Below are 13,847 nucleotides of genomic sequence, written 5' to 3'. Positions count from 1 at the left end.
TATGTGTGTGTGTGTGTGTGTGTGTGTGTGTGTGTGTGTGTGTGTGTGTGTCTGTGTGTGTGTATGTATGTGCCTAGGAGGATGACGATGGATTGGTCCTGGAGAACCAAATTGCCAACGGACTTGTAATCACCAGCGATGACTTGTAGTCAACAGCAACCAACTAACCAATGGAAGCCAACCATCAACAACCTGCTGACACTGGCAACTAAAGCCTGTTATCAGCACAACAAACCCCCTGTGACAAGTGACAAAATAACCAAAGTAACAGCAATTTAGTAACCAACCACCTGTAGTCATGGCAACCAACAGGCCTTTTCCTAGGATGCCTCAGGACTGTCCTCCATCAAGGGTTTTAGATTGGCCATCAATCCTTCTGTATACAGCTTGCCGACTTAAGACAACCATTCAAAACTACTTTGGTTTTTCACTTTTATAATTTTTTAGACTGTTCGTAAACAATGTATTGCACTTTAATTTTAGCTGGTTTAGAGTCTGTCTATCAGGCTAAGGGCAGAGTGCTGTCAGTTGAATCCAGATGGTGATTTGTGGGGTTAACATGAGGGATGTATTGAATAGTGGGATGCTTGTTAGCAGTAGAGACTACAGGACAGCCAATGGGCATCAGGAATGACGGGCCTCATCTTTATCTTGATGTCACAGACATTTTGCTTCCCGACTAGTGAGAATGGCGATTAATTTAATTCAGGAGGAAAAATGGCTCAAGGGAAAGCAATCACAGCTGATCCGAAAAGCATTTGTTCAACATTTAATAATATTGGATTCCTACAATGGGAACTCATGTTTTCACACAGTAGGATCTCAGATTGGGGAAAAATATATATTTAAAAAAAAAAAGAAAAGGGAAATGACACATAAAAAGGTATGAAGGTATTTTTGAACCAGCATGAACAATGAACCAGTCAAAAATAATAATAATATAATATGAAATCATAATAATATCCAGCCATACTGATTATTTTAAGGTATTTTTGTTTGATCCAATGTATATTTGAATGTATTAGCTCTGAAGACTATTGCAATGTGTTTGTATTTAATGTGAAGTATATTTGAATGCATCTGGTCCACTGACTAATTGAATGTATTTGTATTTGACCTGACTGTCTATCTTTCCTTGTAGCTGACACTCAGGCAAAAACAGACCAGATCCTCATTTATAGAAAGATCCAGACTTGACATAAGAACTATTTCTAGCTGCAGGCTGAGCTGCAACAAAGCATTGTTCAGCTGTCTTTTAGTGCAGTAAAAAGGATTAGAAAGGCTTGAGGAGGTCAGATCCGTCCCACAGAGCAGAAACCCCAAGGGCTAAAAATATTCACTTCACTCATCTTACTCTACATCCAACTCTACCTACATTGTACGATAATTTAGAACAATCTAAAAACAAATGAAGAACTATATCCCTATCATTCATACCTTGGATAAAGATAAAGGTAGATTAGATTCACAGAAATATCAATACATTTTTATTTCCGATATATTTTTATATCATATATATATTTGTCAAAATAAATTTTTCAAAGAATTGTAGGCTGGAAAAGCTCTACAAAAAATCACAGGCACGCAAGTCTCCAATGCAAAAAATTAAAAAGCCTTTATTTCATGGCTAGGATAAACCAACGCATGTCGGCTACAAAAGCCTTCCTCAGGGTTAGCATGGATTTGTTTGGAAGCATGTGTGTGTCAGTTTATAAATGAGACGCCTGATTTATGCAAGAAAAAATACTACTCCCAGGAATCTCACCAGTCCTAGTCCCTCAGATATTTAAATGTCTGAATCTGTTTGCACATTTGTAAAGTATAATTTTAATGTACCTTATCTCAATGTAATTTATACTATTACCACCTGCTTAAGTGTGTTGTCTTTTTACTATTGTGCCAAAGTAACTATGCCAATAAATCTTTACATTACATTTTACAAATGTAGAGGTATTTTCTTGTATAGATGTTTCAAACTAATGAAATGGTGAATTAAAATGTATGGAGAATCTCTGTGCTTTGTAGAAGCAGGATAGGAACACATAGCAAACAAAGCCTTTTATCTATAAAAATTGTAACACTGAATGTGTTACACACATGGTTAATAGTTCATAGAGCTCATAAGGTCTGACACCAAATCAGCAATTCATATACATCTTCATATCCCACTCAGAAATATGCATCTACATGAATAACTGAATATTTTCAAAACTGAATGTGTTAATGAACAGAATATTCAAAATATTACTATGAAAACTGTATTAACACAGACCATGAAAACCAACAGTAAACAGGATAAGGTGTTTACACACCTCAGTGTCCCAGCTCATATCAGCACACACCTGCAGGCTGGTGCCAATTTCTGATCAATAGGATGGGCTTCTGAATATCCTGAACCCTCGGGGGTGAAGGGCACCCAACAGTTTTTGAGGGGGCACAAGCAAACATGTCCACAATTCAAACCACATGCCTTCCTCAATTTGAATGTGCATGCCACTATTGAATACAGCAAAAACTGTCCTGACTTAGAAATGCCATTAAGTTGCTTTTTGTTGTTTTATAGCTTTGCTTCGTGTCTGGACAGAGTATCAGTTGATTCTATTTTATGGCTCTGTACAAAACTGCATTTGTACTTAACACATGAAACACAAATTAAGGGCTTCTTCTTCAGATGCTCAGCTTGGCAAACTCATGGGGATTAAGTGATCACTTTCCTTAGCCATGTGCTTGACAGACAAATCTGAGCAGCAGTCATTTTCTGTGTACTAGATCCAATACAATGAAAAACTGTATTCTATGGCCCATGGCTGCTTACCTGACCTGCCAACTCGGCCTCTTTCTTCCAGAAAACAGCATTATCTCCAAGGCTGGGAGGACCGTTAGGCCTGTAGCTTACATTAAAGTGGGTCAGTTAGTGGGCTGAACTCCATCCCGCCACAGGTATGGAGTATCTGAGAGTGATGTTAAGGTTTTTAAATGATACAGTGACCCAATTAGTCTGTTGTAGAGCGGTTGCTGTCTTCTGTGCTGAAGTCTCTCCCCAGTCAATAGGGAGTAGATTCTCCTGGCACTCATTAACCTATATAGATTAAGTTAAATAAGTTGTTGGTAGTCCATTTATAACACTCTCATTGTGAGCAGATCATAATTTGTATGCAAAATCATCTTAAAGGTAACCAACATTGGTGTATTAAATAGCGGAATAAAGAAAGCTTATATAAATGAAATGAAGTTAAACTCTCCTAAAGCAGTAATGGTAAAATAGTTACCTCAAAAACATTAGTACTTGTGTGAAAGTACTTACTTTCCACCCATTAAAAAAAAGGAGTAGACACAAACAGGTAATCTGTCAGACCACTTTTAGTGAACAAGTAATTTCATTCAAATGAATGGATGCAGTATAGACACAGGTATTAAATAGAGGCAATTGCAAAGCAATCATCCAATAACGTTTTGGGGAGAGAGGTTTCAGCGAAGGGTAAGGCGGCAATCACACTGACAAACCCAACTGGAAAAACACACCCATTTGCTCACTGTTCTGTGTGGTTCAGGGCAGAAGCAGGGTGCTTCCCACATGATGCAACGCACAAAACTTGGTGCCCGTTTGCCAAGTGGTACTCCAAAACTCCAGTGCCTTGTATTTTTCCAAAGGCTTGAGTGATTGCCACCAAACACTGTTCCCCAAACACCCAGTATAAAAAGAGTAACACTTTACCTAAAACCCAGTCAACATCAACTGAATATGAGCTTCGTAAAGTTACATTTTTGAAGCTTTTGTTTTGTTTATGCCATTATTCAGCACATAGTGCTATACAAATTATATGAAACATTAATACAGCTTTCAGTAGATGTTAATGTTACTGAACCTATGCCATTTAAGACAATGCAGCTGAATAGTGTGCCAATTTATTTGGTGAAAATTCAGCTGTTCCAAACATTTACTGGGTTTCAGCTAATGCGTTATCTAAGAAAAACACACATCAGGCATTACAAAATGGCTGCCAATGGGACCAAAGGCTGTATTAACAAACAGGAAATCTGATCTTCAGCCCTTTGGATCTGGCCTTTTCATGGTTGTCTAAAACAAGGAAAAGATAATGACATTTCACATGGTTTCTCCCTGTCACACCTGGTTCAGAAACGATTTGGTAATAATTCAGTTTCTTCAGATTAATACGCCTTGTTTACTTCTTTACACAATGTAAAGTTTATGGAGAGTGGAAGTCAATTATTTAATATATATGTATGTTCCACTAATGCATACTCTACAACTTAACTTGTATCATAATGGAGAATTCCACCAGTCATACAGCAGTCCCTCTATGACAGCCAATGAAAACCACTGCCAGCCCAGAGGAGTGACAGCCTGTCACATCAGTCCAGAGGTGGGGTTTCAGTAATCAAAGGCTTGGCTGAAGCTGCGTTTCTGTCCTCCTCTGTTGCCATAGCCACCACCGCTCCGGAACCCGTTTCCACGGCCACTGTTTCCTCCAAAATTTCGACCCCTTCCACCTCTGAACCCTCCTCCTCTGTCACTGCGGTTACCGCCGCCAAAGCCTCTGTCGCCACGGTTACCAAGCTGCTTCTCCTCCAAATCTGGGAGCTCTGTGGCAATTGTCAGTTGCCAACGGCGATTGTCCTGCCAGGTGTCCTATTGAAGGATTGAGTAGGGTGAGAAGGATGTTGGTGGGATAACCAAATGTTTTAACTCAGCTACAGCAGGGAATGTTGTGAGTAAGATTTTTTTTATGTTAATTTGTGTCTGAATTACTTGGAGTTATTTTTTACAGATTTTAAAGACAGTGCAACACACATAGTGACAGACAGACCAGCAGAAAAGATGGCTCACCTGCATCTCCTTTACTTTGTCAGCTGGGACGTCGAAACAAACTCCCTGTTTGAAACACACAAGCAAGTGTGAGATTGTGAGTGTGTATGACTCATTCTGCCTTTGAGAAGAGTCATTCTGTGTGCATGCTGTCCTATTAGAATGAGAGTCACAACAGGCTCAGCGCACACCACCTCAGGGCTATCCAACTCTCTACAAACCATTTTTGTTCATAAAAGTTTTGCTGTTTACTTGCTGCGGATAATTAGGTATGCATGTATAATATGGCTATCTATGAATCAAACACGAATACTGTTTTCCTTCAAATTGCACTACTAAAAAACTAAACTTTTTATAAAGAGTCTATTGAGTAATGCAATCTGGAATTGTTGACAATGGGAAATGTGAGATGTGTTTGTGTATCTACATACCATTTTGCCTTTGAGGAAGGTCATTCTGTGAATGTGGCTCTCGACATTTTCTCCTAGCTGTTCTTTGATGGTTCTCCAGGCGTAACCCATGTTGTGCATCTCCTGAGAACACACCATCTGCAGAGTGGTGTAACCCTGGAAACACAAACAGGCAGCAACATGCAATTAGACAACCTGCTTAGTAGAGGAGAGAAACATACATTACATCATACAGTATATTATTTGTCGTTAAAAGTTGTGCAGCACCTGAGAGCGCAATGAATTCATGATGAAATATAAGTGGAAGACGCACACACACTAAATATGAAGTGCATGTCAGGTAAGTGTGTGTGTCTGTAACACAGAGTTGGGCAGTGACCTCCGTTACATGGCGGTACCTCCAGATTAACTGGTGTGTGTGTGTGTGTGTGTGTGTGTGTGTTTGTGTGTGTGTGTGTGTGTGTGTGTGACTCACAGCGTCAGAGTTGAGCAGTGACCGCTGCTCCAGACTGGTGGCTCCAGAAATATGGGCCAAGGCAGCAGCTAGGGCATCGACCGCTCCTTTCTCCTCGATCAGCTTCTCAGCCGACGCTCTGAAATACCCGATGGCTGCGACCGGAACAGAGTCCAGGAACCTGGATACAATAAAAAATAAATTAATCACAACAATGGAACAATGGGATACTTAATTGATCAGGAGATTCTCTTTTCACTTGGAGGGGTTCAGTGTCTTAAGCAAGGCGGATGCTTGTGGATAGTAACCGAATAGTAATCATCATCTTCATCATCATCCTCATTAGTATCACAATGGGTGTGGCAGAGAGAGTCCAAGCCCTATATTAGTCAGTTGTTATTGCTTAAAAAAAAACATTAAAGGAAGGAATTCAATAACCTTGGACAAATCTATCATCAAGAACAATACAATTTTATTTAACTTAGAGAGGACAGCAGTAAAGCCAAAGTATTGCACGTTTGTCCCCATTTATGTTTTCAGTCTTGTGAGCCAACAGTTTGCTCTGGGCCATGTGGCTGACTGATTTCACACCACATTTAAAATGAAAAAAGTACAAAATAAATTACATTGGTTCCACACGGCTCCCACAGCAGGGATTAAAGAACTCTCCTGGTGATTCCTACTTCAGGTTAGCACACTGATGGCCGCCTTAATTACCCACCTAACAGCATCCTTGCTGGATGACTTGATGATGTCATTGGCAGTGGGAACGCCGACCCGTTTGAATGTGATGCCCTGGAAAAACAATAATACAAATATTTTTCACTTTGATAATAACTATTGAAACATCTGAACTGGAGTCAAAGGTTCAGAGGTGCCTTATTTTCTAGCACAGCAGCTCCTCCTCTTTCCACTCTACCATCTCTTCCTCTTCACCTTCCTTCCTTTCTCTTCCTCTACCTCTTTCATCTGCTAATCTTCCTCCTCCCCCCTCTCCTTTTCCATGCCATGCTTCAGCACAGAAGTGACTTCCAGCTTTGTTTTCTACTTGGTGACAGTCTGCAAGATCCTCGTTTCTCTTGATTTTGGTGACACCTTTGGTGATAAGCGGTCATTGTTTTGCTGTTTTGCACTCAATGAAGACACTGACCCAACACACTGTGATAATCAATACAGTCAATGTTGACTGCAGCTTCTATACTTCTAGCTTCTTATGTTTATTCCAAACAAACTGCTGCTTCCAAATAAAATGCATCACTTCCTGGGCAGCAGAGGATTTTTCCCAGAAAAGAGGGACTAGTCTCTGTGCCGTGCCCCTCTCCCTCCTCAGGCCAGATGTAAAACATCACTTACGGCTTTGTTTTCTACGTAGCGTAGCTGATCCTCTTCTTTCCTCTGGTAGAAACAGATACAAACTCCAGTCCTGCCTGCTCGGCCCGTACGGCCTGAACGGTGGATGTAGGACTCCACATCCTGAAAACAGGCAGACAGAGAACCATGGAGGGAATTAAGAGAGGAAGAGAGAAAGGGAAACAGACATACAATGATCGAGACAGATTAGATCTTAATAACGGAAAATATGAATCATAATTTATGCCGCTCTCTAAATAAAGAAAAAGTACAATTGGCATTCATCTATTGAGAATTCACTCTTCATCACAAATCAATTCACAGCAACTATTTTTAGGGGTGAGAATGAGAATAATTTGGGATTTAATAGATTGCCATTACAATTGAAAAATGGGTCTAATATCCTTATTGAATGTGAAGCTCAATTTCAGAATATATTAAGATAAGAAAGCCAAAATGTACCATTTTATAGTCTCAGTACACTGGAAGCAGCACATTAGACCACAGGTAGACTTCATAGGTATATCCAGGCCTAAAAATGATTACAACTACTAGCAACACAACACACCTTGGGTGGAGAGCACTGGATCACCAGGTCGACTTCGGGGATATCTAACCCGCGGGCTGCTACGTTGGTGGCCACCAGAACCTCAAAGGACCCGTTCCTGAAGCCCTTCAGTGTTGTCTCTCTCTGTTTCTGAGGGATATCACCATGGAGGGACTGGGCACTCTGAAATGTTCCACCATTAAACATTAGACAGAAAAAAACAACTGAAATTCACATTAGAGAATATAACAATTCTTAAGAGGGAAGTCTCCATCCCTTTTTAGCAAGTGAACCTGTCAAACCTCCCCCATCTTTCAGAACGGGTAATGTAGGGCTGATCTCAATTTTACACAGTTAAATTAGTGGTGCTATGACAGTCCTCTTTATCTCAAAATGGTGCTAGTTATCAAATAATGTAATAATGTGACATTATGGATTAACTGAAATTTCACTAGGTAGTGCTACAAGCTGACAAGTTGTAGCACTACCTGTATGGTGTGTTCATAGCATGTGTAGTGTGTGTGTGTGTGCATTTGAGTGTGTGTTTACCTGTTTGATGGATGCATTCATGGAAAGTTCATTGGCCTCTTTCTTGGTCTCACAGAACACTATGGTTCTACCATGGCTACCGCTGTACACCTGGATCACGTCACCAATCACTGCAGCACGCTGGGACCAGTGGCACGCTATGGCCAGATGCTAGAGAGGGAGAGACAGAGTGAGAGGGAGGGAGAGAGAGAGAGATTTTCATTAGTCCTGTTGGCAGTGTGGTGGGTGCGAAGGCACAATATGACTAGATGCAAGACAGACTGCTTTATGTGCAACTAAGAACAACTTTAGTGTTTACTGCTGCCCCTAGTAGTTATGTATTAATTGGCAACAATGGTGACATATGTTGACTTAATCCTACTGTTGCTTGCACTTTACGAGGCTACTGGTGTTGGTGATGGTAAATACAGGCATTGTTATAAATAAACAAGACTAGACTAGGGATTTGCACTTTTTCTACTGATGAACTTGTTTATTACGAAGGCTTTTGTGATGGTGAACGTTGGATTTATTTTACTATTGCAATTACTTTTAGTGTCTCAGGATAAGGGCAACTTTGATCAGTCTAAATCTTTAAATTCAAGATTTCTGTTACACTTGTCAAAATGAACCAATCACAGACCAAACCGGTGTGTGATTGGTGTGTGTGTGACGGTTTTCTGTGTCCTCTTCCCCATCAGGCCAACATGCATCTACTCTGGTCATTCTCATGCTCTCTCTCACACATACTTACTTCTACAGTTGTTGCAGCTTTCTGTGTTTTCTTGCCGATCAGGTCAATATGTTGGTACTCTGTTCTCATGTATTTCTTGGCGACGTCGTAGACCCAGGGGGGGCAGGTGGCCGAAAACAGCAAAGTCTGTGGGTTGGACTCACAGCCTAGAGGGGAACACAGACACACACAAGCTTATAATTGTGAACAAAATCTAGACAGAGGCTTATTTTAAGAATACATCACACACATCCACACACACCCCTCTGATTTATCTTATACAATTTTCCTCATTTTACACATGTGAACACACACAATCATTTACAATGGGGATTACACAATCATCATTTAATCAACCTGATCCATACAACATTATACACACACATGCACACACACACACACTCGACCAAACCCCTACCCTATACACACACAAACTCAAATCAGACACACACACATACATCCTCTGCAGTGAATTGCCTTCCTTAGAGGACGTAGTCAGCATTTCTTCAATCTCTTCTGCAAACCCCATGTCCAACCACACACACACACTAGCCCTAAGCCTAAAATGGCCCCTTTTCAAAGTGAGGACAACACTGTCGACAATTTGGAGGATTTTCCTTATCTAGAAAAAAACACACACACATACAGCCTCACATGCTCACATTGCTCATGCTCACATTCGCTTTCACACAAGTTTAATTTACCTTTCTTATATGATGCACCCAATATTTCTTCAACCTGTTCGGCAAATCCCATGTCCAACATTTGGTCTACTTCATCCAGAACAACGTGCTTGAGTTTGGAGAGGTCCAGTTTATTGTTCTGGAGGTGGTCTTTAATACGACCAGGGGTCCCAACCAAAATATCAATACCGTTACGGATAGCATCAACTGGATGGGAGAAGTGAGGAGAAGAGAGAATGCATTATAACCCGTTGCATAACATCAAGTAACTTAAACAGCACTTTGCGAAAACAGAGTTAAAACATTACATAAAAAAACAACAGGTAAAAAAAAGAAAACACAGAAATGCCAATGACAAATGAAAAAGAACAGACTATAATAATAAAAACAGGATAGCATGGACTGGAGGAGGGGAAAGAGAAACATGTATAAGACAAGGATCTGATGAGGATAAGAACTTGCAGAGGGGTGTGTGTGTGTGTGTGTGTGTAAGACTTACTCTGTGGGTTGTATGAGCTGCCTCCATAGAAACAGGTAATAGCCAGTCTCTTGGAGACGTCTTTGATATCCTTAGCTACCTGGATAGCCAACTCTCTGGTTGGGGCTAACACCAACACCTACAGACAGAGACAGAGATAGAAAAAGAGACTCAGACATATAGAAATACACACACAGAGTGCGAGTGGTACTAGCACTCTGACTGGCACTAGTATCAAGTGATTCATGTGTGTCTCCGCACCTTGGGAGCCCGACCTCGACTCCATTCCCCTGAATTACTCTGGAGCTTCTCCACCAATGGGATGGCGAAGGAGAAAGTCTTCCCGGTTCCTGTTCTGGCCTGGCCAATTACGTCCTCTCCATCATACACGGGATTAAACGTCTTCGCTTGAATGTCGAACAGGTAGGAGACTCCACGAGCTGAGAGAACGACCGAGGAGGTGAAGGGGAAAGGGAAGGGATGACAACGAGGGGGAGAGAGGGTGAGGAGGAAAGAGCGAGGAAGAGGTGGGATGACAGAGGGAGATGAGAGAGAAAGAGGGAAATCAATGGTACTTTGTTATTTAATGCTCTGCAAAGCAGCCCAGCGTCTTGAAGCCCCAAACTACAATCAAATCTATCGTCTGTTCTAGACACTTGAGGCCTGTTACGTTTTGAGTATAAAATGTGCAATACAGTATCTGGAAAACTGCTTAAAACAAATGTTCATGGCTACCATTAATGCATGTCTATCAGTTAAAGATAGCAATTTCAATTTTTCATTATATAAATTGGCAACCATTTCTGTTACGTCACAGATGACATAAGCGTTAAATAAAGACTTAATAAAAGCTGACATAAGGATTTAGTCAATATTCACGAAAGCCCCATGCAGCCAATAAAAAGCAGCTGTTCAGACATAATAAATGTGCTACAAAGTGGAGTTCATGTAATGTTCTTCAGCAAGTGTGTCCAAAACCAAGCGTTGCCCAGTTTTTAGGCATACAACATTCCTCCCCAAGTTATTTGTCATTTTGGTGAAAACAAAGGTATATAAAAATGTATGTTTACCTTTTAGCCGATCAATGGTGCCTTGGGAGATCCTGAAGTTGGAGAAGGCCCCTTCCCTCTGCTCTGGTGTCTCCTAAAAAAATAAACACAGTTTGGCGTACACGTCCACACAGTTTGTCTATAAGTGCTTCAATCAGCCCCAATTCTTCAGCCCAACCAATAGATCTTTCAACTTCTCCTGAAAATAAAGTAGATAGGCTTCCTAAAACCCTGAATAGTCCCTTATGCATCCTTACCGTTTCTTTTTCGCTGTCACTGGCCGTGTCATCGCTTGACTGAGCCGGCGTCTGGACGGGGGTCTGGCTGGGGGTATTTGGGCTGGAATGTCCATTGGTCTGAGACAAGTCACCGTTGGTTGCCGCCTCAGTAATTTCCTTCTTTTGCTTCTTATTTTTCTTCTGAAACCCCAAGAGAGAAGGAGGAGAAAGAGAGGAAAGGGTCTTACAAGAGCAGAAAAGGATCAGGTAAATATGGCTCAAAGAATAAGGAAAAAATTAGAAAATAATTTATTTTTATTGTGATTTGCCACCGATCGCCAAAAACCAAGCAGTCTGATCTCACAGTCCATTCTGAGTGTGTTTGCCCATACTGAAGGGAGGCAAGTAGGCATCCTTTAGTTTTTTCAGAAGCCTTTAATGTTCAGTAGAAGTAACAGATTGGTAGACAATAACTGCAGATTAGGACTGGAAATCAGTATCACTGCATTCGTCCTACAAAGCACTGACCTCTGTGCCTGACTCTGTGTTCTTCTTGTTCTTCTTCTGTGGTGTTTCAACATCGTCAACATTGCCATTCATGTCTGTGGCCTCATTGGTGTGGCCGTTCACTTGGTCCGCTGCTAGCTTGTCCTTTTTCTTCTTCTTCTTTGGTGCTGGAGGTTCACAGTCTGGCTCCTCCTCCTCCTGCTTCTTCTTCAGTTTCTTGCCCTCCTTGGTCTTCTTGATTTTCTACAGAAAAGAGGAGAAGAAGCAGAGTGTCAGACAAACCAAATACTGTGCACGACGCCACGGCTACAAGAATGCAAACTAATTATCTAGTTATCACATTGTACTACAACTGTACTGACAAGTTTGTTTTGTCCATAACCAAAACGCATTAACAGAAAAATAATATCTATTGCTGATGAGCATGTTTCTGCTGACTTGGTTAACTTATTTTTTTATATTACAAAAAGACACAAAAACAAATCACTTCAAAAAAACAATACCTCAAGCCCATCCTCACATGGTTTGTTTGAGACAACAGACTTGTTTTAAGTTCGTGTGATGTGTTCTATCATATTAATGTATAGAAACTATTATTTATTTACTTAGCAAGTAGGTTTTATATATATATATATATACACATATATACATATATATATATATTATATATATATATAAGTGACAGTGCTGGATAGACAAAACAGGAAAGACCCTCTGCCTTGGTACTCAGACAGATGGTGGTCTCCAGTTTATAGTAACCAGTTTCTAAATATGAGCTTTTCTTCACTCTTGTGGAGATTATGCCTCTCTACATGACTTTTTGATACGTAAATCCCTAAATACTTCACATATTCCTTGACAGGTATGCTCTATTATCTCCTTAATGCTAACTTTATTAGCTAGCTCGTGTGTCATCGCCTGTTAAACGTCAACCCGTAAAACGTAGGTCCGTATGGTTTACCAATCAGCTCAGCGGCACATGCGCTTACATCACCGCCATGTGATGTTCTACAGCCAGCTAGGCTAAGTGGCTAACTTGCTAGCAGTACGCTATAAATGTACACTATCTTAGCTACAAGGGCACATATTCATTGTTTATCATTGTAAATTACACTGCGTTAAGAATATATCAATGCCACTGTTGCTACATATAGATTTAACTTGCTATCAGTTAGCAAGCTGGCTAGCAAAGTTTCCAGACAACCACGTTTATCCGCATGTTGTCAAACATGGAAGCAGCCCGGCAGGACGTGAACGTCTCACAAGCCAGTTAACTTGTTTATCCACCACGACACGGCCTTTTCTGCTCACCTTTGGGGTTTCAGCCTCTGCGACGGTGTCCACAACTTCATCCATGGCTTGATCTTCGGTTTCAAAGATGATTTTTGACGGCATTTCTCTCCCTTGTTGGAACCCCTCAGCGTGGACACAGTCTAACCCACGGGCACGCGGACAGAAAGGAACGCGCAAGGCTGTGTGGCAACGCGAGACCTCAATCCATGCATAGAAATAGAGTTGATAGAAACGCAGATGAAGTAAGGAAAGTATTTTCATTTCAAGACGATGCACTTATTCCAAAAGTTCCATGTATGTTCCATATGTTACCTCAACAAAGACGTTAGCATTTTGCAAATAATTATCCACGGTGAGAATTGTTCTCCTGCCAGCAATTCATTTTATACGAGCATGTGCCAACTGTTTCAAGAAAGTGGATATCTTGATACATCCATGGTATACACCCCTCGGGGGCTGCAAAGAGAAAAGACACACCAAGAAACTGCAACACGTGAGTCTAACGTGAATGTAACAGTGGCATTTCAAATATTGAGTGTATTTACAGTAGAGAAGTGGTAGCAGCTGCAGTTAACACCACTAGCTAAGTAGCTAGCTTATTAGTTCACATACTATGCAGTGTAATAACGGGAGCTTTGTTTAGCCAGACACTTTGTTGACCCCAGGAAGACTAGCTGTCATTAATTTGCCAGCTAATGGGGATCCTAATAAAACAATAAAACAATAAACTGCAAAATATTCAATCACTAGATTTTGTCACACTAGTCCA

The 13,847-nt window shown here is 40.8% G+C and overlaps 1 protein-coding gene across 3 annotated transcripts; it reads right to left on the bottom strand.

Annotated features, from left to right (window-relative positions):
• Positions 1–3,342: 3,342 nt before the first annotated feature.
• ddx21 (DEAD (Asp-Glu-Ala-Asp) box helicase 21) lies at positions 3,343–13,254 on the bottom strand. 3 transcript variants are annotated; one of them, XM_071513924.1, is made up of 16 exons: positions 13,097–13,254; positions 11,807–12,028; positions 11,318–11,479; positions 11,082–11,154; positions 10,273–10,451; positions 10,033–10,150; positions 9,555–9,740; positions 8,872–9,017; positions 8,139–8,288; positions 7,611–7,772; positions 7,046–7,165; positions 6,414–6,487; positions 5,714–5,873; positions 5,260–5,394; positions 4,850–4,894; positions 3,343–4,651 (listed from the first exon to the last, which is right to left on the bottom strand). In XM_071513924.1, the coding sequence occupies exons 1-16, from the start codon at positions 13,178–13,180 to the stop codon at positions 4,394–4,396; spliced, it is 2,274 nt and encodes a 757-aa protein (XP_071370025.1). In that variant the 5' UTR covers positions 13,181–13,254; the 3' UTR covers positions 3,343–4,393. The 3 variants fall into 3 exon arrangements, with proteins under 3 accessions (XP_071370025.1, XP_071370026.1, XP_071370027.1); XM_071513925.1 differs by having other exon boundaries at positions 11,318–11,476; XM_071513926.1 differs by having other exon boundaries at positions 11,318–11,458.
• Positions 13,255–13,847: the final 593 nt, after the last annotated feature.

Source organism: Centroberyx affinis, unplaced genomic scaffold, assembly GCF_046629955.1.
Source record: "Centroberyx affinis isolate AG114_WGS23_722 - 3 ecotype Tasmania unplaced genomic scaffold, CSIRO-AGI_Caff_v1 ptg007681l_1, whole genome shotgun sequence".
Classification (NCBI taxonomy): Eukaryota; Metazoa; Chordata; class Actinopteri; order Beryciformes; family Berycidae; genus Centroberyx; species Centroberyx affinis.
Note: the sequence above shows the minus strand (reverse complement) of the source record. Positions and strands in the feature narration are given on the sequence as shown.